At 45.5% G+C, this 24,095-nt stretch overlaps 1 protein-coding gene across 1 annotated transcript in view; it reads left to right on the top strand.

The window, feature by feature from the left end:
- dnajc3a (DnaJ (Hsp40) homolog, subfamily C, member 3a) overlaps window positions 1–24,095 on the top strand; it is a 71,534-nt gene that overhangs the window by 35,128 nt on the left and 12,311 nt on the right. The window contains exons 6-10 of the mRNA XM_078402826.1: window positions 3,063–3,244; window positions 9,417–9,536; window positions 9,731–9,836; window positions 12,590–12,710; window positions 20,043–20,175. Coding sequence (XP_078258952.1) covers window positions 3,063–3,244; window positions 9,417–9,536; window positions 9,731–9,836; window positions 12,590–12,710; window positions 20,043–20,175 — 662 coding nt within the window. The remainder of the gene's footprint in view (window positions 1–3,062; window positions 3,245–9,416; window positions 9,537–9,730; window positions 9,837–12,589; window positions 12,711–20,042; window positions 20,176–24,095) is intronic.

Below are 24,095 nucleotides of genomic sequence, written 5' to 3'. Positions count from 1 at the left end.
TCAGGGTGATTGCCAGTGGCCCTGAGGGCTCCACCTGCAGTATGTGCATTCAGCTGCAGCTTATTAAAGGTTGTGCTAAGAAACTGGAGCTGCAGCTGGGTGTCATAGATGAGAATTGCAATGAGGTGGTCACACCTGGAGTAGATGGGTGGCCACCAGGTTAGGGAGCGGGCAGAAATTGCAGGACTCCCCTGCGGCCGTTCCTCTTGAGAATGGGTGTGCTCCTTTGGATACTGTTGTGACGGAGAATCAGTCAGGGGAGAGGAGCAGCAGCAGTGGTCTGCGGTGCGGGACCTGGCTCTGAGGCACGTGGGGAACGAAGAGGTCACTCAGCTGTAAGGGCCTGTCCCAGTTTGGCGATTTGTAAGGCGACTGCCGGCGACTAGTCTGTCGCCGCATGTTCGCCGGGGTGTCGCGGGCATGGTTGAGTAGTGTCCAATGAGTCGTAGCAGTTCTTGGGTCGTCACGGAAATTTTATTCTGTTCGAAGTTTTTCGGTGACAGTTGGCTTGACGCCAATGATCGTAGCTTGTCATATCCTATCGTGGGCGCTTTCGTAGGTTGTCGCCAGGTGACTTTGGTTGTCGCCGTTGCTGATCTATCTTTGATAAGAATTTTGTTTGTTTAAATAAAGTAAATCTTGGACATTTTGACCAAAGATTGATGTTTGAAGTTATTGTATTTCAGAGTAGTTTCTCATGGCATCTCTTTCAAATATTTTAAGTTAATTTATTTTGACCAATAAAACAAAATCAAATAATTTAATTTCAGATGCTGGTTAAACCGAAGACTGATGCAAAAAGCTGTAGTCAGGCAACATCTCTGGAGAAAAGGAATAGGTGACTTTTGAAGAAGGGTCTCGACCCGAAACGTCACCGATTCCTTTTCTCCAGAGATGCTGCCTGATGCGTTGAATCACTCCAGCTTTTGTGTCTGTCTCAGGTGTATAGGTTAATTGGCTTCAGTAAACTTATAAATTGTCCCTAGTATGTAGGATAGTGCTAGTGTATGGGATGATCGCTGGTCGGCACGGACTCCGTGAGCCGAAGGGTCTGTTTCCACGCTGTATATCTGAAGTCTACTTGTCCCAAAAATGACCATTTTGCGTAAAGCGGGAAATCTCCATTCTTTCATGTGTCAGGAAAGTATCGCGAATGAGCACCTTGTGTGGATCGACGTTGCTGTCGAATACTTTTTTCTCATGCGGGTTTGTCATGCAAAGCGGCCGAGCAGAGCACGGCAGTCACTTGTGTAGGTGTGTAGTGGTCGATTCTAGATGATCTTGGCATATATCCGCCCTCGGGAAATGAAACAAAGACATGCTGCATCCGAGTGATAATTCTATCCGCCCACAATTGTCAAATGGATGAATATTGTGTGAAATGGGAACTGTGTTTTCTCTTACAATCTTCGTGCCTTTTTTGTGAGATAGATGTACTGACTGGTACCATTATCTTATCGTGGGTCACCGGTTTTCGTAGCTTGCCATCGCATAGGTTGTCGTGGTCATTGTCATAGGGTTAAAAAAAATCAAAGGTTTTTCGGCGATCTGCTACGACTTTGACAGTCGCCTTAAAAATCGCCGAAGTGGAACAGGCCCTGTAGTGATACAAGATTCGTTAGTTAGGTGCACAGACCGGAGATTCTGTAGCAGCAAGTGGGACTCCAGGATGGTGTGTGGTCTCCCTGGTGCCAGGGTTCAGGATCTCCAAGCTGTTGCCTAACCTCCTGTAGGGGGAGGGCAGGCTGCTGGACATCATTGTCCCCGTTAACACAAATGACATGGTCGGAAAAGGGAAAAGGTCCTGCATTAGTCAGAAGATTAAAAAGCAGAACCCTGAGGGTAGTAATCTCTGGATCACTCCCGGTGCCACATGTTCGGGTAGAAACAGGCTCATGAATGCGTGGCTCAGAAGTTGGTGCTGGGGCCTGAGATTCAGATTTTTAGACCATTGGACGCAGTGCAGGAGTAACTCAGTGGCTAAAGCTGCTGGAGAATATGGATAGGTGGTGTTTCAAGTCAGGACCTGTCTTCAAACTCTGAGTAGAGTCCCAACCTGAAACGTTGCAGATCCGTGTTCTCCTGAGCTACTTCAGCACTTTGTATCCTTTTGTGTAAACTGGCATCTGCAGTTCCTTGTTTCTTCTTTTAGATCATTGGGATGTCTTCTGGGGCACATGTGACTTGCACACAAGGGCCGGGTTACACCTGAACTCTAGGTAGTCCAGTATGCTTGGAGGGTTTAAACCGGAATAGTAGGTCAGAAATTGGAACGAGTGATGGGAAGATAGAGATTGGGGCCAGTAAATCTCAAAGAAAAGGAATGCAGGGAGAGGTTGGAATGGGCTGATGGGCTGAAGTGTGTTTACTCCAATGCAAAGGATTATTGTGGAGAAAGCAGTTGAACATGGAGCCTGGATTCATACTTGAGACTGACGTTATGGAAATGTGGTTGAGGGGGTGCCATGATGGGCTGCTTACTGTTCCTGGGTTTTGATGTTTCAGACGTGATCAAGAGGGAGGCAGATGAGATGGAGGACTTGAGCGAGTGATCGGGGAGACGGTCAGGGCAGCACTCAGAGGGCACACTGGAAGCTCCATCTGTTGGCAGTATGGCTGGAGCTTAGAAATAATAAGAATGGTGCAAACACTCATGGGATTATAGCACAGGCTCCTCAATAGCAAGCGGGAGGTAGAGAAACAGCTGTGTAGACAGTGCACAAAGATGCCTCCCACTGCCTCTGCCATGTATACACAACATTTTCTGTCCCAATCTATTGACCTGTTTACTTTATTTGCATCCACTTTTCCAAAGTTCCCAAAACATATCCTGATGGCTAAATCCTTTCAAATCTTTCCCCTTGATAACTCTGCAATCTCTTCCAGTCCGTTACCTAATACCCCACTCAGTCCCCACGTTTCTTGTCTCGTGTGTATCTTGCCTCTCATTGTATTTGCTCCAGCTCACTCATTTGATTACATCTTGGTGTTGGGGTACATAGTTGCAAGTTATCAGAAGTTTTCTATTTGGTGCTGATATTGTATTTTGTCTTCTGCATCAGACTTGTGTTTGGGATTCTGAGTTAAGAGAACTCCGGGCGGAATGCTACATACAACTTGATGAAAGTGGAAAAGCAATAAGTGATTTGAAAGCAGCATCAAAACTAAAATATGACAACACTGACGCATTCTACAGAATTAGTATAATTTATTATCACCTTGGAGATCATGAGTTGTCTCTTGGGTAAGTGTTCTGATTTTGTTTTCAGATTGTGCTACATTGTCAATAGACAATAGGTGCAGCAGGAGGCCATTCGGTCCCCTCGAGCCAGCACCGCCATTCACTGTGATCATGTCAAAGGATCATAGAATAGTAGGACACGGGAACAGGAACAAACATTGTCAGTGCCGAATATGATGACTAGCTGAACTGATCTCATCTGCCTGCACATGATCCCAATCCCTTGTGTAGGTAGGAACTGCAGATGCTGGTTTAAACCGAGGATGGGTACAAAAAGCTGGAGTAACTCGGGCAGCATCTCTGGAGAAAAGGAATAGGTGATGTTTTGGGTTGAGACCCTTCTTCAGACTGAGAGTCAGTGGAAAGGGAAATGAGAAAAAGACTAAATAAATGAAAGATGTGCAAAAAGTAACAATCAAGGAAAGGTGGAGCCCACAAAGGTCCATTTGTTGGGTGTGGGCTCGGTAATAATCCCCTCAACCTCTGGCCCTTCAGCCCAATTAGCTTTGGGACAGCACAGTGGCGCAGCGGTATAATTGCTGTCTTCACTGTCTAAGATACGGCCTATTTTAGTGGTGCGTACAATCTTAGTAATCATGCCTGGTACATTCTTATCCAAATTGTTGATATTGAAGACAAACAGCAATGGACCTAGCACCAATGCCCGAGGCACACTGCTGCTCATAGGCATCCACTGTGAAAAGTAATCCTCCACCGCCACCCTCTGTTTCCTACCATTAAGCCAATTCTATATCCAGTTTGAAGAAGGGTCCTGTTCCAAAATGTCATCTGTCCAATCCCTCCACAGATGTTGCCTGACCCGCTGGGTTCCTCCAGCACTTTGTTTCCACTCTTTATCCAGTGAGCTAGCTCTCCCTGGATCTCGTGTGATCTAACCACAATGTGGAATCTTAACAAATGCCTTGCTGAAAATCATTGTAAGCTACGCCTATAGATCTGACCTCATCAACGTCACATTCTGAAGAACGGTCACCACCAGAAATGTCACTTATCTATGTTCTCCAGAAATGCTCTCTGACCCGCTGAGCTGCACCAGCGCCAAGTCTTTTTTTTGTAAACCAGCTTCTGCAATTCCTTGTTTACTTGTTTTCTTGGCAGCGTTTTAAAAAAAAACTCAAAACACACAACGCCATGTTGTCTATCCCTAATTAATCTCTGTCATTGTAAATGCATGTACAGTAAAGAGGTTGACAACCTTCTTCATACCCTCAGTCTGGAAGTGGGCCTGGAATCCAGGTGAGTTGACAGCCCTGGCCTGCAGGCGGCTGGGGAAAGGTGGGAATCAGCAGAGTAATTGATTGCGTCCTGTGGGCAGCTGCAGGTTCAGTGCGGTGGCGGCAGTCCCACTTGGTAGTGCTCAACGTCATGGCGGTGGTCAGAGAATCATACAGCGTGGAAACCGACCCTTCGGCCTAACTTGCCCACACCGACCAACGTGTCCTATCTACACTAGTCCCACTTGCCTGTGCTTGTTTCATATATCTCTCTAAACCTATCCTATCCAGATATTTGTATAAATGTTTCTTAAACATTACGATCGTACCTGCCTCAACTACCTCCTCCGGCAGCTTGTTCCATACACACATCACCCTTTCTGTGAAAATGTTACCCCCTGGGTTCCCATTAAAGGGCGGCACGGTGGCGCAGCGGTAGAGTTGCTGCCTTACAGCGAATGCAGCACCGGAGACTCGGGTTCAATCTTGACTACGGGCGCCGTCTGTACGGAGTTTGTACGTTCTCCCCGTGACCTGCGTGGGTTTTCTCCGAGATCTTCGGTTTCCTCCCACACTCCAAAGACGTACAGGTATGTAGGTTAATTGACTGGGTAAAATGTTTTTTTTAAATTGTCCCTAGTGTGTGTAGGATAGTGTTAATATGCGGGGATCGCTGGGCGGCGCGGACTCGGTGGGCCGAAGGGCCTGTTTCCGCGCTGTATCTCTAAATTTAAACTTTTCTTCCCCTCACCTTAAACATATGTCCTCTGATTCTCAATTTCCCCTACTCTGGACAAGAGACTCTGCATCTACCCGATCTATTCCTCTCATGATTTTGTACATCTCTGTAACATCACCCCTCATCTTTCTGCTTTCCAAGGGATAGAGCCTTAGTCATGGCAATATTTTCATAAATCTCTTTTCCAGCTTGACACCATCTTTCCTATAACATGGAGCCCAAAACTGAACATAATACTTCACATGTGCCCCCACCAACTTCTTATACAACTGCAACATGGTCTTCCAACTTCTCTACTCGGTACTCTGCCTGATGAAGGCCAATGTGACGAAATCCTTTTTGGCCTCCCTACGCTACATTCAAGGAACTATCTACCTGCACTCTTGGATCACCCTGCTCTACAACACTCCACAGAGCCCTACCATTCAACGTGCAGGTCCTGCCGATATTCCTGATCCCAAAAATGCAACACCTCACACTTCTCTATATTAAATTCCATCAACCATTACTCAGCCCATCTGGCCAATCGATCAAGATTCTGCTGCAATCTTTCACAACCATCTTCACTATCTGCAAAACCACCCACTTTTGTATCGTCTGCAAACTTGCTAATCATGCCATGTACGTTCTCATCCAAATCATTGACATAGATGACAAACTAACAGGCCACTTCACTAGCCAGAGGCCTTCAGTTCAAAAAGAAACCTTCCATAAAGCCAATTTTCTATCCATTGAGCTATCTCCTTTGATCCCATGCGATCTAACCTTCCAGAGTGGGCTACTTTGCGCGGTGGCGGGGGCACCTGCTGTGGCGATGACGGTGGTGGTGGCTGAGGGCAGATGGGTTGATGGCAGCGGGGGTGACAGCTACAGGAATGGCTGGGGTGATAGCAGCAGCGTGAGCTGCCGGGGTGGCAATGGTGGCAGTGGCTGGAGCTGCTGGGGTGGCGATGACAGCGCAGAAGATGGAGCCTGGGTGTGGCCAGGGTGGAAGTGGCTGGGGTGGTGGCGACGGCAAGTTTGGCGTGCAAGCAGCAGGGGAGGCGGTGGGAGCAGTGGCAGGTGGAACTGGGTCGGGGTGACAGTGACAGCAGGGATGGCAAGGGAGGCATCGGCAGCCCGGCCTGGCAGTGAAGGTCAGTAAGTCAGTCCGCTATAACCAAAAACCGTGATAAAGAGATCAGATATAGGTGATATTTCAGGTCGAGTCTGAAGAAAGGTCTCGATCCGAAACATCACCATTACTTCTTTCCAGAGATACTGCCTGCCCTGTTAAGTTACTCCAGCAATTTGCGTCTTCCGAAATAAACCAGTGTGTGCAGTTCCTTCCTACACAGTGCCTCTGAGGCAATCCTGCTGCCACAGACCTAATGGGTTGAGATCTTGGGGTGACGGAGGAACTGGAAGAAATCCACATTAGGCAGGAAAAAGTTTTGGGTAGACTGATGGGACTGAAGGCTGATAAATCCCCAGGGCCTGATGGTCTGCATCCAAGGGTACTTAAGGAGGTGGCTCTAGAAATTGTGGGCGCATTGGTGGTCAAATTGACGGGAGAGCCGGTGGATGTGGTGTACCTTGACTTTCAGAAAGCCTTCGACAAGGTCTCACATAGCAGATTGGTGGGCAAAATTAGAGCGCATGGTATTGGAGGTAGGGTACTGACATGGATAGAAAATTCGTTGACAGACAGAAAGCAAAGAGTGGGGATAAATGGGTCCCTTTCAGAATGGCAGGCAGTGACTAGTGGGGTACTACAAGGCTCGGTGCTGGGTACACAGCTATTTACAATATACATTAATGACTTATGTGGATAAGTGTGAGGTTATCCACTTTGGTGGTAAGAATAGGAAGGCAGATTATTATCTGAATGGTGTTAAGTTAGGATAAGGGGACGTACAACGAGATCTGGGTGTCCTAGTGCATCAGTCACTGAAAGTAAGCATGCGGGTACAGCAGGCAGTGAAGAAAGCCAATGGAATGTTGGTCTTCATAACAAGAGGAGTTGAGTATAGGAGCAAAGAGGTCCTTCGGCAATTGTACAGGGCCCTAGTGAGACTGCACCTGGAGTACTGTGTGCAGTTTTGGTCTCCAAATTTGAGGAAGGATATTCGTGCTATTGAGGGCGTGCAGCGTAGGTTTACTAGGTTAGTCCCCGGAATGGCGGGACTGTCGTATGTTGAAAGACTGGAGCGACTAGGCTTGTATACACTGGAATTTAGAAGGATGAGAGGGGATCTTATCGAAACGTATAAGATTATTAAGGGGTTGGACACGTTATAGGCAGGAAACATGTTCCCAATGTTGGGGGAGTCCAGAACCAGGGGCCACAGTTTAAGAATAAGGGGTAGGCCATTTAGAACGGAGATGAAAAACTTTTTCGGTCAGAGTTGTGAATCTGTGGAATTCTCTGCCTCAGAAAGCAGTGGAGGGGAATTCTCTGAATCATGAGCTAGATAGAGCTTTTAAGGATAGCGGAGTCCGGGGGTATGGGAAGAAGGCAGGAACGGGGTACTGATTGTGAATGATCAGCCATGATCACATTGAATGGCGGTGCTGGCTCGAAGGGCCGAATGGCCTACTCCTGCACCTATTGTCTATTATCTAATGACTACTGCTTTATTTATTTGTACCAAACTGAACATTTTGTTAACTTTTTCATTTTCGGTGGAGGGTTATTGATATAAAAGATGGGTTTTATCCATGAAAATCATAGAATTTCAATTGGTTCCTTGTGATACTGAATAAGTAATTGTGGTGGCAACATAAACTTTTGACAAAATCTGATGTTATGTTATTATCTTGGTCAGATAGAAAGTGAACATGCTTGACAACCCGCATTCAAAGTATGATGTCGTTAGTTTAACGTTTCAGTACGATTGGCCTAATTTAAAATAACACTTCAAAACAAGGAATTTATGTACAAAAATAAAAATGCAAATGCTGGAAATTTGAAACAAATATTTTGTGTTTGTAATTCTTCATCCTTACAATTGGGAAATGGACAAATGCAAGTTAGCTTTCTATACAAGAAAAGGTGATGGGGGGGGGGGGGATAGTAGGAATGTGTAGAAACAAATGATTATCTGTGACAAGAGTTAAAGTAGCTTAATGGCAGTAGTTACAGGACATTTAACTGCTTTATCTGTGATAAGATGATGAGACCTGCATAACAGGTTGGACATGTATAAGATTGTAAGAACTTGAATTAACATGATTTATTAAAAAATATTTGCCTAAGAAATTAAGCTAGTCAGGCTGTAATTGTGGAAAGATAAAACAGCTACTGTTTCACACTTGAGAAATAAATATTAGTCTTGATAGCTGTGAGATTTGTAAGAAACCAAGGGAATTTCACTGAGTGAAGCTATGGCAGGCTGGATAGGGAACAATGGCTGTATAACATTGCTGATGTGATTCTCCATAGTGTAGTTTTAATGGAGGTATGAGGAGAGGACAAGAAATCAACCATAATGTGTAGGTAGGAACTGCAGATGTTGGTTTAAATCGAAGATAGACAAATGCTGGAGTAACTCAGCGAACAGGCAGCATCTCTGGAGAGAAGGAAAGGGTAACGTTTTGAGTCGAGAACCTTCTTCAGACTGATGTTGGGAGAGGGAGATACATGGATAAAGACGTGTGAAAACAGGGCAAAGGGAATGGTGATCAAAGAAAATGTAAAATAGATCATTGTTAGTTGGGAGAAGATAATAACAAAGCAAACGGAGATAAAATGTAGTCAGACAGTAATGCTAGTTGGAGAACTGGGAAGGGGGAGGGATGGAGAGACGGAAAGCAAGAGTTACTTGAAGTTAGAGAAGTCAATGTTCATACTGCTGCCCAAGAGAAATCTGCGGTGCTGTTCCTCCAATTTGTGCTGGGCCTCACTCTGACAATGGAGGAGGCCCAGGACAGAACGATCAGTGTGGGAATGAGAGGGGCAGGTAGTGTTAACAACTTGGAGATCAGGTAGGTTTAGGTGGACTGAGCGGTGGTGTTCAGCGAACCATAATATTTGATTTGAATCAACAAATTGCAACAGGTTATACAGCCATTGTACTCTATCCAGTCTGCCATATTTGAATCCAACTTGTCCTCCCTTCTCATATCAGTCGATTTCTTTATTCAGCCCCATCGCTTCAGAGAGTAGGTTTAATCCTTGGGTTTGCCGGTTTATGTAAAATTGTGTTTGATTTGCACACAGTGAAATTCGGGAATGCCTCAAATTGGATCCAGATCACAAACAATGTTTTGCCCATTATAAGCAAGTGAAAAAACTTAACAAGCAGTTGGCAACAGGAGAAGATCTCGTAAGACAAGAAAAGTAAGTCTTAAAATTATTCCAGGTTTGATCTTCCAACTTGGAATATGTTCAGTCGATACTTAAGATTTTGGCCATTAATCAGCATAATCTTATTGTAATGTTGTATAATCCCAGAAAATGAGTCACTGTTTTTATTACATCAAATTTAAGGACAAATCTTATAATGATTTGCAATTATTTTCTTCTGATTATAGATTCTCTGATGCTATTAATAAATATGAATCTGCCATGAAAACGGAGCCAAATGTTTTTCAGTACACTTTGTATGCAAAGGAAAGAATTTGCCATTGTTACTCAAAGGTAAGTTGGGTTTTTTCTGTAGACGATACTCATTTAGTAAAAATTCAATTAAAATGGTTAGAACCACTTAACAGAATTTAAAAAAAAAGAAGAGTTTAGGAAAGAACTGCAGATGCTGATTTGAAACAAAGGTAGACACAAACTGCTGGGGTAACTCAGCGGGACAGACATCTCTGGAGAGAAGGAATGGGTGACGTTTCGGGTCGAGACCCTTCACTGAAACGTCATCCATTCCTTCTCTCCAGAGATGCTGCCTATCCCGCTGAGTTACTCCAGCATTTTGTGTCTTCTATAACCAGGGAGCATGGATTTGGTGAAACGGGTGGAAAGATCTGGAGGGTCAGAAGATTTTTTTTTTTTCCCAAGCACATCATTTTTAAAGAAAAAAACACAATGTCCTGTAAAATATCAAATTTGTACAATTTGTAACAACAGTTTCATTTATTATACACTAGGCTTTATTTGAGGTTTTAACTCTGTTCTCTATGATGTAACTTAAAGGTAATTTTATTGTAGACCTAGTGCAGCTGGAATTCTCCGACACTCGTGGAAAATCGACCCCTAGGACATCATTAGTGTACATTCCAGTCATAATTTAACCTAATGTTACAGTCCAGTCCTGAAGGACAATTTTGGAATGGAATATTTGTATTGTCACTTGTGACAAGGCACAGTGGAATTCCTTGCTTGTATACCCATTGTATACAAATAGAGACCACCTATGGCGTTAACAAGGTTACAAAGCACGCCGACGACTCATATTTTTCATCCTGGCCACGGCGGGTTCCCTCATGCCGGGTCCTCATTGTCCTTTGTTTCCCCCCCCCCCCCCAATTGTTCTACCCCCACCACCCTCATGGCGGTCCCCCCACGCCGGATCCTCCATTGTTCTGGTCGACCCGCGAGGCATCGCTGCCACAACGAGGCTTCACCGTCGAAGCACCATCGTCACGAGGCCTCACTGCTGCTGATGCCCTACTTCACGTGACCGTCTCTTTCATCGGTCGCCGCCGTCATCGGCCGCGCCACCGACCTCTCCACAACGCTGCCGAGACCTCTCCTGAGGCCTCTGTGGTGCCCGCCCGGGCCTCGGCCGTGGGATCCGTCGGCCGCTCTGTCGACCCCGGCTCTGACCCATGATGCCTGGCTCCTCCGATCGACCCACAGGGCCCCGTCCGGGCTCCAATTTTGATGCACACTTCCATGTACTTTTTAAGTTATTCACATTTTTAAGTTTAAAAGGAGGGGAAGGGGGGAGTGGGGGAGAAGGGACAGGGGAGGGGGGGTTGAGGAGACAGGGGAGGGGGGAGGACAGGGTGGTGCACCAATGCAGGAGAGGTTTGGGCCCAGCAGGTCCACTTGGTCTAGTGTTTTATAAAATTGGAACTTTATCTCCCTGCTCTCGTATTCTATGCCGTGATTAGTGAAAGCCAGTTTCTCATATCCTCGTAACCACGTTATCTATTTATGTTGTCACCTTCAAGGATTTTTGGGCTTGTACACCAAGGTCCCTCTGTTCCACAATACTTCTGAGAACCCTCCCATTCACGGTATATGTCCTGGTCACATTCGTACTCGCATAAATGCATCACAGCTCCACCATTTTTGGTGTTGTCCAATGATCATTTCTTGTATATCCATATCCAGTTTATTCACATACATTTGCAAACAGCAGTCGCCCCAGTAGCAATCCTTGTACGACATGAGTTACAAGTCAAGTCAAGTCAAATTTATTTGTCACATACACATACACAATGTGCAGTGAAATGAAAGTGGCAATGCCTATGGATTGTGCACAAAAAAGAATTACAGTTACAGCATATAAATAAAGTTAATAAGTTACTATAGTGTAGGCAAAAATTTAGTCTCTGGAGTTATAAAAGTTGACAGTCCTGATGGCCTGTGGGAAGAAACTCCGTCTCATCCTCTCCGTTTTCACAGCGTGACAGCGGAGGCGTTTGCCTGATCGTAGCATCTGGAACAGTCCGTTACTGGGGTGGCAGGGGTCCCTCATGATCTTGCTTCCTCTGGATCTGCACCTCCTGATGTATAGGTCCTGCAGGGAGACGAGTGTAGTTCCCATGGTGCGTTCTGCCGAACGCACTATCTGCAGGGCCATCCTGTCTTGGGCAGAGCTGTTTCCAAACCAGACTGTAATGTTGCCGGACAGGATGCTCTCTACAGCCCCAGAGTAGAAGCAATGAAGGATCCTTGCATCCAATCTCCAAACTCTGCTTCACAAAATGCTGGAGTAACTCAGCAGGTCAGGCAGCATCTCAGGAGAGAAGGAATGGGTGACGTTTCGGGTCGAGACCCTTCTTCAGACTCTGCCAAAACTTCTTAAACTCTGCCATCATCTGTGGAGGGAAATGTACAGTTGGTGTTTCAGGTCGTGGCATTTGAGCTGCTGTGTCCAGATGATGGGTCTCTCCCCAAGACATAGATCACAAACTACAGCTACACCAGCAGACAAATGGTTTGGGGGATCCGCAGTGAGCTGCTCTCGTGCTGATGCCTGAAAAACTGCCAAGGTCAAATCAGGACTATAAAACGATAGACTCCTTGCTCCATTTCCATCATGAATAGAAATAAAGTTAATGTCTCAGGTCCAAGATACAAAATCAGAACAAATCGGCGCATTTTGATGGATGGGGTATGGGATGGGGCAAACACATTTTTCAGAAGATCGTGAAGTAATTAATCAATGAAATGTTCATTTAAGGATATTATTTTTATTATAATATCTTGCACAGAACGAACAAGCAAATGAAGCCATCAGAACTTGCACAGAAGTATTGGAACAAGATGCAAGCAATATCAATGCCTTGAAAGACCGGGCAGAAGCTTATATTTTAGAGGAACAGTATGAAGAAGGTACGATCTACTGGTGGTGCATTCTATGAGTGTTTAGGTACATGCATTTTGCTGGAGAGCAACTTTCTAAGCTGTTTAAATTATGTTGAGCAGTCTTAAAAGCACACATTAACCCAAGATATTTCAAGGTGTATGGTAGATGCAGCAAATAATTCTTTCCTGGCCTTCATTCACCCCTGTTGCTTTAGTCTTACACCATTGCTCATGCCAAATTATCACTGCTCTCAACTCTACGATCTGGAAAATCTACCACTTATATTTGTCACTCAAAATATATATGAGCATGAATAATCAAGTGAGGAGACGTAATCGGTTGTAAGTTGTGTTTTCTTCAGAGAGTACAGCATTGGACAGGCCCTTTGGCAATGTCTTGTGTGCTGAGCATGATACTGAATTAAATTAACTCCATCTCCTTGCACATAATCTGTATTCCACCATTCCCAACATGTACATGTCCATGTCTAAATGCCACAGTCATATTTGCTTCAACCAGCTTCCCTGGCAGCATATTCCAGACACCAACCATTTTCTGTGAATTTAAAGACCTACATCAAACATCTTTTAACTGTGACTCTCGACTAATGCATTGCTAACGTGCCTCACTAACATCGTCTCGTTAACATCACTAACCGAGTTGCAGGCAACAGCAATGAAAACTCTTGAAATAAGCAATAGAAGTGAGGCGATAGTTGCCAATGGAGTGGATCAGCCAACGCCCATTAATTCTGGGAATAACTAACTCAAATTACTTGGTCACGTGGAAGGTTGTATGTCCACCAACGTCAGTCTTGCAGATTCTTGTCTTCTGATGTGTTGCATTCCTCGCCACTCGGTTGGGGCTTTAATCTACAGGCCTGCGTGATAGCAAGTGATTCATCCAGTAGCAAGATGCCTCGGACTGATTGAAACTCTGGAAAGGGTCAAGGGACTCTGGTTCAGATCAGGACTCGGGTGTAGTGATGGAGTTCAGAGGGTAGATTAATCTGGGAGAGGGAAATGGCAGACGAATGAAAAGATGAGCTCTGGTCTCATGGTTCGTAAAGTCAATTGCGAGATTTTGTTTTGTTATTTAAATTATACTCCTTCCACGTGATTTTGAAGAATTTGTCTAATTTGGAGAGTGTCTAAGGTCCATTTGCACCTCTGAAGGATTAAATACTGAAATATTTATGCAAGGGGTTTCCTGCCAAACACCAAGGCAGATCAAGCGCACATTCCCAGCTTGTGGGTGTTGGTCATATGACCTCCCTTACACTGATGATCGAATAGCATAACATTCACCACAGACCCAGCCTCCTGGCAGTCAGGAGATGAACCACTTCCAGTGAAAGTAGATTCAAACAGAGTCCAGTCCAATTACCCCATCTAATGGCGTTGCTGTTCCTATCATTTGAATTATGATGTTAAATAGTTTGGGTTTCATGCAAGGGTGGTAGCTCTCTGGAATTCCCTGGAGAGGTGGAAGCTAGATGACTGGAAGGATTTAAAGAAGAGGTCATAGAGTGACACAGTGTGGAAACAGACCCTTTGGCCCAACGTGCCCATACCGGCCAACATGTCCCAGCTGCACTAGTCCCACCTGCCTGCATTTGGTCCATATCCCTCCAAACTTGTCCTGTCCATGTACGTTTCTTACACGTTAGGATAGTACCTCCTCTGGCAGCTTGTTCTATACACCCACCACCTTTTGTGTGAAAAAGTTACCCCTCGGATTCCTATTAAATCTTTTCCCCTGCCCCTTGAACCTCTGGTCCTCGATTCCCTACTCTGGGCAAGAGATTCTGTGCATCTACATGATTTATTCCTCATTATTTTATACACTAAGATCTCCCTTCATCCTCCTGCACTCCAAGGAATAGAGACCCAGCCTACTTAACCTCTCCCTATAGTTCACACCCTTTAGCCCTGGCAACATCCTTGTAAATCTTCCCCGAACCCTTTGAAGCTTGACAATATCTTTCCTATAACATGGTGCCCAGTACTGAACACAATACTCTTAAATGCGGTCTCACTAACTTTTTATACAACGGCAACATGACCTCCCAACTTCTATACTCATTACTCTGACTGAAGGCCAATGTGCCAAAAGCCTTTTTGACCACCTTATCCACCTGCGACTCGACCTTCAAGGAACCATGCACCTGCACTCCTTGATCCCTCTGCTCTACAACACTACCCAGAGGCCTACTATTCACTGTGTAGGTCTTGCCCTTGTTAGATGCTCCAAAATGCACCACCTCACTTTTCTCTGTATTAAATTCCAACCATTACTCAGCCCATCTGGCCAATCGATCAAGATTCTGCTGCAATCTTTCACAACCATCTTCACTATCTGCAAAACCACCCACTTTTGTATCATCAGCAAACTTCCTAATCTTGCCCTGTATGTTCTCATCCAAATCATTGATGTAGATGACAAACGGTAATGGGCCCAACACCGAACTCTAAGGCACACCAATAGTCGCAGGCATCCAGTCCAAGAAACAACCTTCCACCATCACCCTCTGCTTCCTTCCATGGAGCCAATTTGCTATCCATTCAGCTATCTCTCCTTGGATCCCATGCAATCTAACCTTCCAGAGCAGCCTACCATGCGGAACCTTGTCGAATGCCTTACTGAAATCCATGTATATCTACAGCTCTGCCCTCATTGACCTTTTTGGTCTTCAAAAAAACTATCAGATTTGTGACCTCCCACGTACAAAACCATGCTGACTATCTCTAATTAGGCCTTGCCCACCCAAATGCCTGTATAACCTATCCCTCAGAATACTCTCGTAATTCCAACTACAGATGTTAAGCTCACCGGCCTATCGTTCCACCTATATCCTTCCTTTGTCCTGCCCCCCCTGACATCAGTCTGAAGAAGGGTCTCGACCCGAAACGTCACCCATTCCTTCTCTCCCGAGATGCTGCCCGACCTGCTGAGTTACTCCAGCACTTTGTGAATAAATACCTTCGATTTGTACCAGCATCTGCAGTTATTTTCTTATAGTTCCAAGCATTTTCCCTGAAGCCCTTCTAGAATAGAGGCACAATATTTTCCACCCTCCAGTCTTCTGGCACCTCTCCAGTATTTAAGGACGATTTGTAAATTTCAACCAGGGCTCCCGCAATTTCCACTCTCGTTTCCTGCAATGTCCTCGTATATATCTGATCAGGTCCTGGAGATTTGTCTGCCTTCATAGTACTTATTCGACGGTAACACTGACTGCTCTCAAGACACTTCCATTGACTGCCCCAAGTTCCTCCATCCTACTGTCTTTCTCCTCAGTAAATGGAGGAGAAATACTCTCTGAGGACCTTGCCCATCTCCTGTGGCTCCACACAGAGGTGACCGCTTTGATTCCCGAGACGTCCTACTCTCTCTTTAGTTACCCTTTTTCCGCTTATGTATTTATAAAATCTTTTCGGATTGAACTTAATGCTGCCCGCCAGAGCTATCTCCTGGCCCCTTTTTTGCCCTTCTCATTTCCTTTTTCAGTTTACTCCTTGGTTCCTGAAACTCCTCCAGCGATGCACTTGATCCCAGCTGCCTATACCTGCCCCGTGCATCCTTGTTTTTGACCAATGCCTCAATTTCCCTCGTCAGCCAAGCTTCCTTAAGTTTGCCCTTTTTGCCCTTCACTCTAATGGGGACATACATATCCTGAGCTTTCGTCAGCTCACTTTTAAAAACATCCCACTTGGCCGATGTTCCTTTCCCCTCAAATAACCTGTCCAGCCAACTTGAGCAAGACCTTCTCTCATACCCTCAAAGTTGGCCTTGCCCCAGTTGTGCATTTTAACACGTGGGCCCTCTCTGTCCATATCCATAACGATCTTAAACCTAATCGAACTGTGGTCACTGGTCCCAAAAGGCTCCTCTACAAACCCTTCATTAACTTGCCCTTCCCAATTTCCAAATACTAGATCCAGTGTTGACCTCTCACATGTGGGGGCCTCCACATACTGCTTAAGAAAACTCTCCTGAACACTTTTGAGGAATTGCACCCCATTTAAACCCTTCACACTATATGGTTTTCCGAGTCAATATTGGGGAAGTTAAAATCCCCTACTACAACAACTGTGTTTGACCTGCAGCTGTCTGCAATCTCCTGGCACATTTGTTCTTCTAATTCCCATTGACTATTCAGGAATCTGTAGTACACCCCCAACAAGGTGATCATCCCTTTCTTGTTCCTCAGCTCCACCCATATAGCCTCACTAGATGTACCGTCCGTAATGTCACCTCTGACCACAGCCGTGACATCCTCCTTAACCACCAGTGCAACCCTCCCTCCTCTTTCTCCCTCACCCCTTTTTCTCCTGAAGCTCCTGTACCTTGGAACATTGAGCTGCCAGTCCTGCCTCTCTTAACGAGATTTCAGTTATGGCTACAACGTCCCAGTCGCTTGGACCTATCCACGCCCTAAGTTCATCTGCCTTACCCGTCAGGCCCCTTGCATTAAAATACGTGCAGTTTAAACCAACCCTCCTTCTTCGCTCTCTGCCTTTCACCTGCTTATTCTGTCCACTAACCGTTCCCTCAACAGCCTCCATACCAACTTCAATCCTCTCAACTGCCCCTGTCCTGTATGAGATCCCACCCCCCTTCCAATCTAGTTTAAACCCACCCGTGTAGCATTAGCAAACCTGCCCGCCAGTATGTTGGTACCCTTCCAGTTAAGGTATACACCATCCCTTTTGTACAGGCCACCCCTGCCACTGAAGAGATCCCAATGGTCCAGATATCTAAATCCTTGCCCCCTGCATCAATTCCTTTTCCCCTAGCTTCTTGTTCTTATCTTCACTAGCATGAAGTACTGGAAGCAAACCAGAGATAACTATCCTGGAGGTCTTGCTTTTCAGCCTTTTACCTAATTCCCTAAACTCGTGTTGCAGAACCTCCTTCCCCTTCCTACCTATATCGTTTGTGCCAACATGTCCAACAGCCTCCGGCTGCTCCCCTCCCCCTTGAGGATGCCGTGCAGCCGATCCAAGACGTCCTGGACCCTGGCGCCAGGGAGGCAACATATTATCCTGGAGTGTCGCCTGCTGCCGCAGAATCTCCTGTCCGCACCTCTGACTGTCGAGTCCCCCACCACCACTATGGCTCTGCCTGACGTCACTCTTCCCCGTTCAGCCTCAGCACCAGGGTTGGAGTCACAGCCCTGGCTACCACTCAATCTTGTCGTGTCGTTCGCTCCAACAGCTGCCAAGAGGGTGTACCTGCTTTCAATAGGTACAGCCACCGGGGGGGGGCTCCTGCACTCCATGTTTACTTCTCCTCGTTGTCACCCACCTTCGCTCTTCCTGTATCCTCGGTGTGACAACCTCACTGTAGCTCCTGTCCAGGAAACTCTTGTTTCCCCGGATGGTCCTGAGGTCATCCAGCTGCTGCTCCAGTTCCCCAACATGGTCCTTCAGGAGCTGCACCTGGGCACAATTTCTGCAGGTGTAGGCACCAGCAATGTCCCCTGACTTCCCACATCCTGCAAGAGGTGGATACATTTTTGAAAAATCGAGAGAATTGAGTACAGAGTGGAACAACCAAAGAGAAGGACATCGCCCCTGGGTCAGCCATGATCTTAGTAAATGGTTAGGCAGGCCTTATGTGGCCAGGAGACTGACTCACAGGGTCATGGAGTAAGACCTTTCAGGCTAACTTGTCCATGCTGACCAAGATGCTCATCAAAGTTAGTCCATTTTGCCAATGTTTGGATTATATCCCTCTAAACCTTTCCTATCTACATATTTGTACCAATATCTTAATGTTGTTATTGTACCAGCTTTAACCAATTGCTCTGGCATCTCATTCCAGATATGTACTGCCTTCTGTGTTTAAAAATAAATTTCCTCTCTGGTCCCTTTTAAATCATGCTGCAACACTCTATTCTCCACACTGGCATTTTTCTCTATTCTCTTGCACTACCAGTTGTACTTGTGTGTGGCTTGATCGTACTCGTGTGCAGTATGAATTGATTTGACTGGATCGCATGCAAACGAAAGCTTTGCATTGTATCTCAGTACACCTGACATTAAGCCAGTACCAATATATCCTTCTTGTAATGGAGTGACCAGAACTGCATACAATCCTCAATGTAGCTTAACCAAAGTTTAATAAAGCTGCGGCATGTCTTCCTGATTCTTACACTTACTGCGCTGACTGATGAAGGCAAGCATACCTTTCGCCTTCTTTCTGAGGCTGAAGAAGTATCCCAGCCTGAAATGTTGCTGTCCATTCCCTCTGCAGATGCTGCCTGACCCACCGGGAGCTTCCATCACTTTATGGTTTGCTCTGAATTTCAGCATCTGCAGTTCATTGTTATTCTTTCTTTACCATTCTATCTCCTTGTGTTACCATTTTCAGGGAGTCGTGTGCCATACAGCACAGAAATTGGCCCTCTGGCCCAACCTGTCCATGACTGAGCTAGATTTGTCTGTATTTGGCCTATGTCTCTCTAAAACATTTCTGTCCGTGTACATGTGCAAGTGTCCGTTAAATACTTTTATGGTACCTTCCTCCCCTGACAGCTCAGGACATATACCCGCCACCCTCTGTGGTTAAAAAGCAGCCCCTCAGATTCCTATTAAAACTGTCCCCTCTCACCTTAAACTGAGGTCCTCTGATTCTTGATTCCCCTTCTCTGTGTAAACGACTCTGCATCTACCTTATCTATTCCCCTCACAATCTTGTACACCTCTATGGGATTACCTCTCAACCTCCTACACTCCAAGGAATAAAGCCTTAGCCCGCCCAAGCTCTCACTATTGGCTACCCAAAATGCATTGCCTCATATTTGTCAGGATTAAATTCTATTTCCCATCGTTTTGCCCAACTTTCCAGTTGATCTATATCATTGCACAGGAACGGGTCCCTTGGCTCACAATGTTGGTATTTTACATACCAAGTTAAAATGATCTAATCTACCTGTACATGATCCATATCCCTCTATTCCCTGCACTTCCATGTGCCTATCTAAAAGCCTCTTAAATGCCACTATTGAATCTACCCCCAAGCCCCTGCCTCTTTCTATGTAAAAACAAAATTAGCCCTCGGCATCAACCTTTAAACTTTCCCCCTGTAACCTTATAGCTATGCGCTCTAGTGTTGGACATTTCCACCCTGGGAAAGAAGTTCTGACTGTCTACCCTATCCGTGCCTCTCGTGCTACTTCATATTGTGACCTGGGACAACCATCCTTGTATTCTACCACATACCACTCATGTGTTTCTTATTACTTGGTTAACCACTGAACTGGGTGAGTGAGAGTCTTAAAGTCAAGCAGCATTACTATAATTGACTAAATGTGAAGAATGAAGTCATTGTGCTTAGGTTTTTTTTTACAGCGATCAAAGACTTTGAAGTTGCAAGGGACCACAGTGACAATGATCAAGGAGTAAAAGAAGGACTTGAAAGGGCACAGAAACTTCTAAAGCAGTCACAAAAGAAAGACTACTATAAAATACTAGGAGTAAAAAGGTACTTGTGAAATTGTTAATTGTTAATATCCAAATATAATTTGTGGATCTGGGATGTGAGAGGATAGGATATCCAGGAGGTGCTTAAGTGTTGAAAAGTAAATCATAATATTAATCCAATAAGCTTCAAGAGTCAAGTGTGTTTTATTGTTATTGTTTAGCTTGCACTTCCTCCAACCTCATCTACTGTATCTGCTATTCCTGGTGTGGACAATAGACAATAGGTGCAGGAGTAGGCCATTCGGCCCTTTGAGCCAGCACCACCATTTAATGTGATCATGGCTGATCATTCTCAATCAGTACCCAGTTCCTGCCTTCTCCCCATACCCCCTGACTCTGCTATCCTTAAGAGCTCTATCTAGTTCTCTCTTGAATGCATTCAGAGACTTGGCCTCCACTGCCTTCTGAGGCAGTGAATTCCACAGATTTACAACTCTCTGACTGAAAAAGTTTTTCCTCATCTCCGTTCTAAATGGCCTACCCCTTATTCTTAAACTGTGGCCCCTGGTTCTGGACTCCCCCAGCATTGGGAACATGTTTCCTGCCTCTAACGTGTCCAACCTCTTAATAATCTTATATGTTTCGATAAGATCCCCTCTCATCCTTCTAAATTCCAGTGTATACAAGCCTAGCCGCTCCAATCTTTCAACATATAACAGTCCCTCTATTCCGGGAATTAACCTAGTAAACCCACGCTGCACGCCCTCAATAGCAAGAATATCCTTCCTCAAATTTGGAGACCAAAACTGCACACAGTACTCCAGGTGCGGTCTTTAATGGACGCCTATATGCAAGCGAAGACTGGGCAGTTTTTTCGCTGAACAGCTTCGCTCAGTCTGCCTCTGCCTACATGATCTCCCGGTTGCCAAACACTAACTACCCTTTCCATTCCCATGCTGACCTTTCCGTCCTGGGCCGCCTCCATTGTCAGAGTGAGGCCAAACGTAAATTGGAGGAACAGCATTTCATATTTCACTTGGGCAGCTTGCAACCCAGTGGTATGAATATTGATTACTTTAACTTCTCCCTGTCTCTATCCCTCCCCCACCTAAGTTGCCGTACTAGTTTCACTGTCGTCCTGTTGAGTTCCTCTGTTTACTCGTTGGGTGTGGGATAGGTGAGAACAATGGCCTATTGTGTGCCCCACATTTCCTTGATTATCAGTGCTTTTTGCATATCTTCCACTCATTGCTCCTAAGTACTGTCTTTATCTCTCGTCCCCTTTCTCTTGATTCGCGGTCTGGTCTCAACCCGAAATATCACCCATTTCTTTTCTCCAGAGATGCTGCCTGACCCGCTGAGTTACTCCAGCATTTGTTTATATGTGTATGTTTGTGTGTGTGTGTATGTATGTATATGCATTTGTATGTATATGTGTGTATGTTATAACTATAACAAATAATTATAACACAAAGACAAGTCGGAGAGCACTTGTCAGTCAGAATATAGAGTATAGAAGTTGGGAGGTCATGTTGTCAGTATGTCAGATGTTGGTGAGGCCATGTTTAGCGTATTGTGTCCAGTTTGGGCACCATGTTATGGGAAAGATGTTGTCAAACTGGAAAGGGTGCAGAGAAGATTTACGAGAATGTTACCAGGACTCGAGGATCTGAGCTACGGGGAGAGGTTGAGTAGGCGAGGACGTTATTCCTTGGAACGCAGAGAATGAGGGGTGATCTTGTAGAGGTGTACAAGATTGTGAGAGGAATAGATCGAGTCTCTTGCCCAGAGTAAGGGAATCTAAAACCAGAGGATGTAGGTTTAAGGTGTGGGGGGGGGGGGGGGGGAAAGATTTAATAGGAATTTGAAAGTTAACTTTTATCATATGTTCTGGGAGCAGAATAAGGCCATTCGGCCCATCAAGTCTACTCCACCATTCAATCATGGCTGATCTATCTTTCCCTCTCAGCCCCATTCTCCTGCCTTCGCCCCATAACCCCTGACATCCTTACTAATCAAGAATCTATCAATCTCCACCTCAAAAATATCCATTAACGACCTCTGTGGCAATGAATTCCATAGATTCACCACCCTCTGACTAAACTCGCTGACCCAAAGAGGTGTGTGTGTATGGAACAAACTGCTGGAACAGGCTGTTGAGCCAGGTACATGAAACATTAAAGAAACATTTAGACAGGTGTATGGATACATTGGGGTTTAGAAGGATTATGGGCCAAAAGCAGGTAGGTGGGACATGTTGGTCTTTGTGGGCAAGTCCAGCCGAAGGGCCTGTTTCTACGCTTTAATGACACGCTGACAAAAACCATGCTGCCAGGTCGATGTAGTTCGGAGCTTATTTGTAGTGTTTGATAGCCTGATTGTTGCTGGGAAGAGCTGCTCCTGAACGTGAACATTAGTATTCAGGCTGATGTAAAGCCACCTTGATGGCAGGAGTGAAATGAGATTGTGGCCAGGGTGATGTAGATCACTGATGATGCTGGCTGCCTTTTTGACGCCGCAACTCCTGTAGATCACTTTGCTGGTGGGGAGGTCGATACCCCTGATTGACTGGGCAGTGTTCACCACTTTTTGCAACCTCCTTTGTTTCTGGGCATTCCAGTGGCTGAAGCAGGCTGTGATACAACCAGTCCATATGATTTCTGTTGTTTACCTGTAGCAGTTAACAAAAAGAATCTCCTCAGTCTTCTTGGAGGAACTGAGGTGTTTTCTTTATGATTGCACGAACATGCTTGGATCAGGACATATCTTCAGAGATGCGTACACCCAGGAATTTGAGGGTTGTGACTCTCCACCACAATCCCGTTGATGGAGGCAGGTTTGAGGGACCTGGGCCTTCCTCTTCCAAAGTCGACAATAAGTTCCTTGTTTTTCCTGATGTTGAGAGCAAGGTTGTTCTGGCACCAATCGGTCGGTCGATTGATCGCCCTCCTATGTTCTGGCTTGTCGTCACCTGCAATTCGTCCAACAACAGTGGTGTTAACGGTGAATTTGAGGATGGAATTAGAACTGTGTCCGGTTACACTGTCATGAGTATAGAGTGAGTAGAGCACACAGCCTTGAGTTGTTCCTGGACTGATGGTTTTCGAGGAGGACGTGTTACTGTCAACTCGTACTGACTGTGGTCTGTTGATGAGGAAATCAAGGATCCAGTTGGCGATGATGTGCAGAGACCAGTTCCATAAGCCTCTTGTGGAGGTAATCAAATTGTAGTAGGTCCTGGTTCTTGAGGTAGGGGTTGATATGCGCCATACCAACTTCTTAAACCCCTTGAGAAAGAATAAAAGCAAACAGTGAAACTGAGCAGGATGACAATGAAACTAAAAGGATGACTAGGGTGGGGGAGGGACAGAGAGAGAGGGAAAGCATGGGTTACTTGAAATTAGATAAATTGATATTCATTTTAAAAGATTTTTTTAGATTTAGAGATACAGCGCGGAAACAGGCCTTTCAGCCCACCGGGTCCGTGCCGCCCAGCGATCCCCGCACATTAACACTATCCTACACACACTAGGGACATTTTTTTTGTGATTTTTTTTTTTTGTTAGCTGCCCAAGCAAACTATGAGGTGCTGTTCCTCCAATTTGCGTTTGACTTCACTCCTACAGTTGAAGAGGCTGAGGGTAGAAAGACCAGTATGAGAATTGGCAGAGGTCTGTGCTTCCCACAGCTATCTAGACCGCACCTTGCCTCCTGCAAAGATTCTATCCCCTACTCCTAATTCTTCCATCTCTGTCACATCTGCGACCAAGATGAGGTGTTCCATACCAGGACACCGCAATGTCCTCATTCTTTCGGGAATGTGGGTTCCCTTCTCTCATAGATGAGGCCCTCACACAAGGTGTCTCCTTGGTTTCCCACAGCTCCGCATTTGCTCCCCTTCCCCCTAGTCGCAACAGAGACAGAGTCCCCCTAGTCCCTACCTTTCACCCCATCAGCCGTCGCATACAGCACATAATCCTC

The sequence above is a fragment of the Rhinoraja longicauda genome, chromosome 7, assembly GCF_053455715.1.
Source record: "Rhinoraja longicauda isolate Sanriku21f chromosome 7, sRhiLon1.1, whole genome shotgun sequence".
NCBI classification, from domain to species: domain Eukaryota; kingdom Metazoa; phylum Chordata; class Chondrichthyes; order Rajiformes; family Arhynchobatidae; genus Rhinoraja; species Rhinoraja longicauda.
Note: the sequence above shows the minus strand (reverse complement) of the source record. Positions and strands in the feature narration are given on the sequence as shown.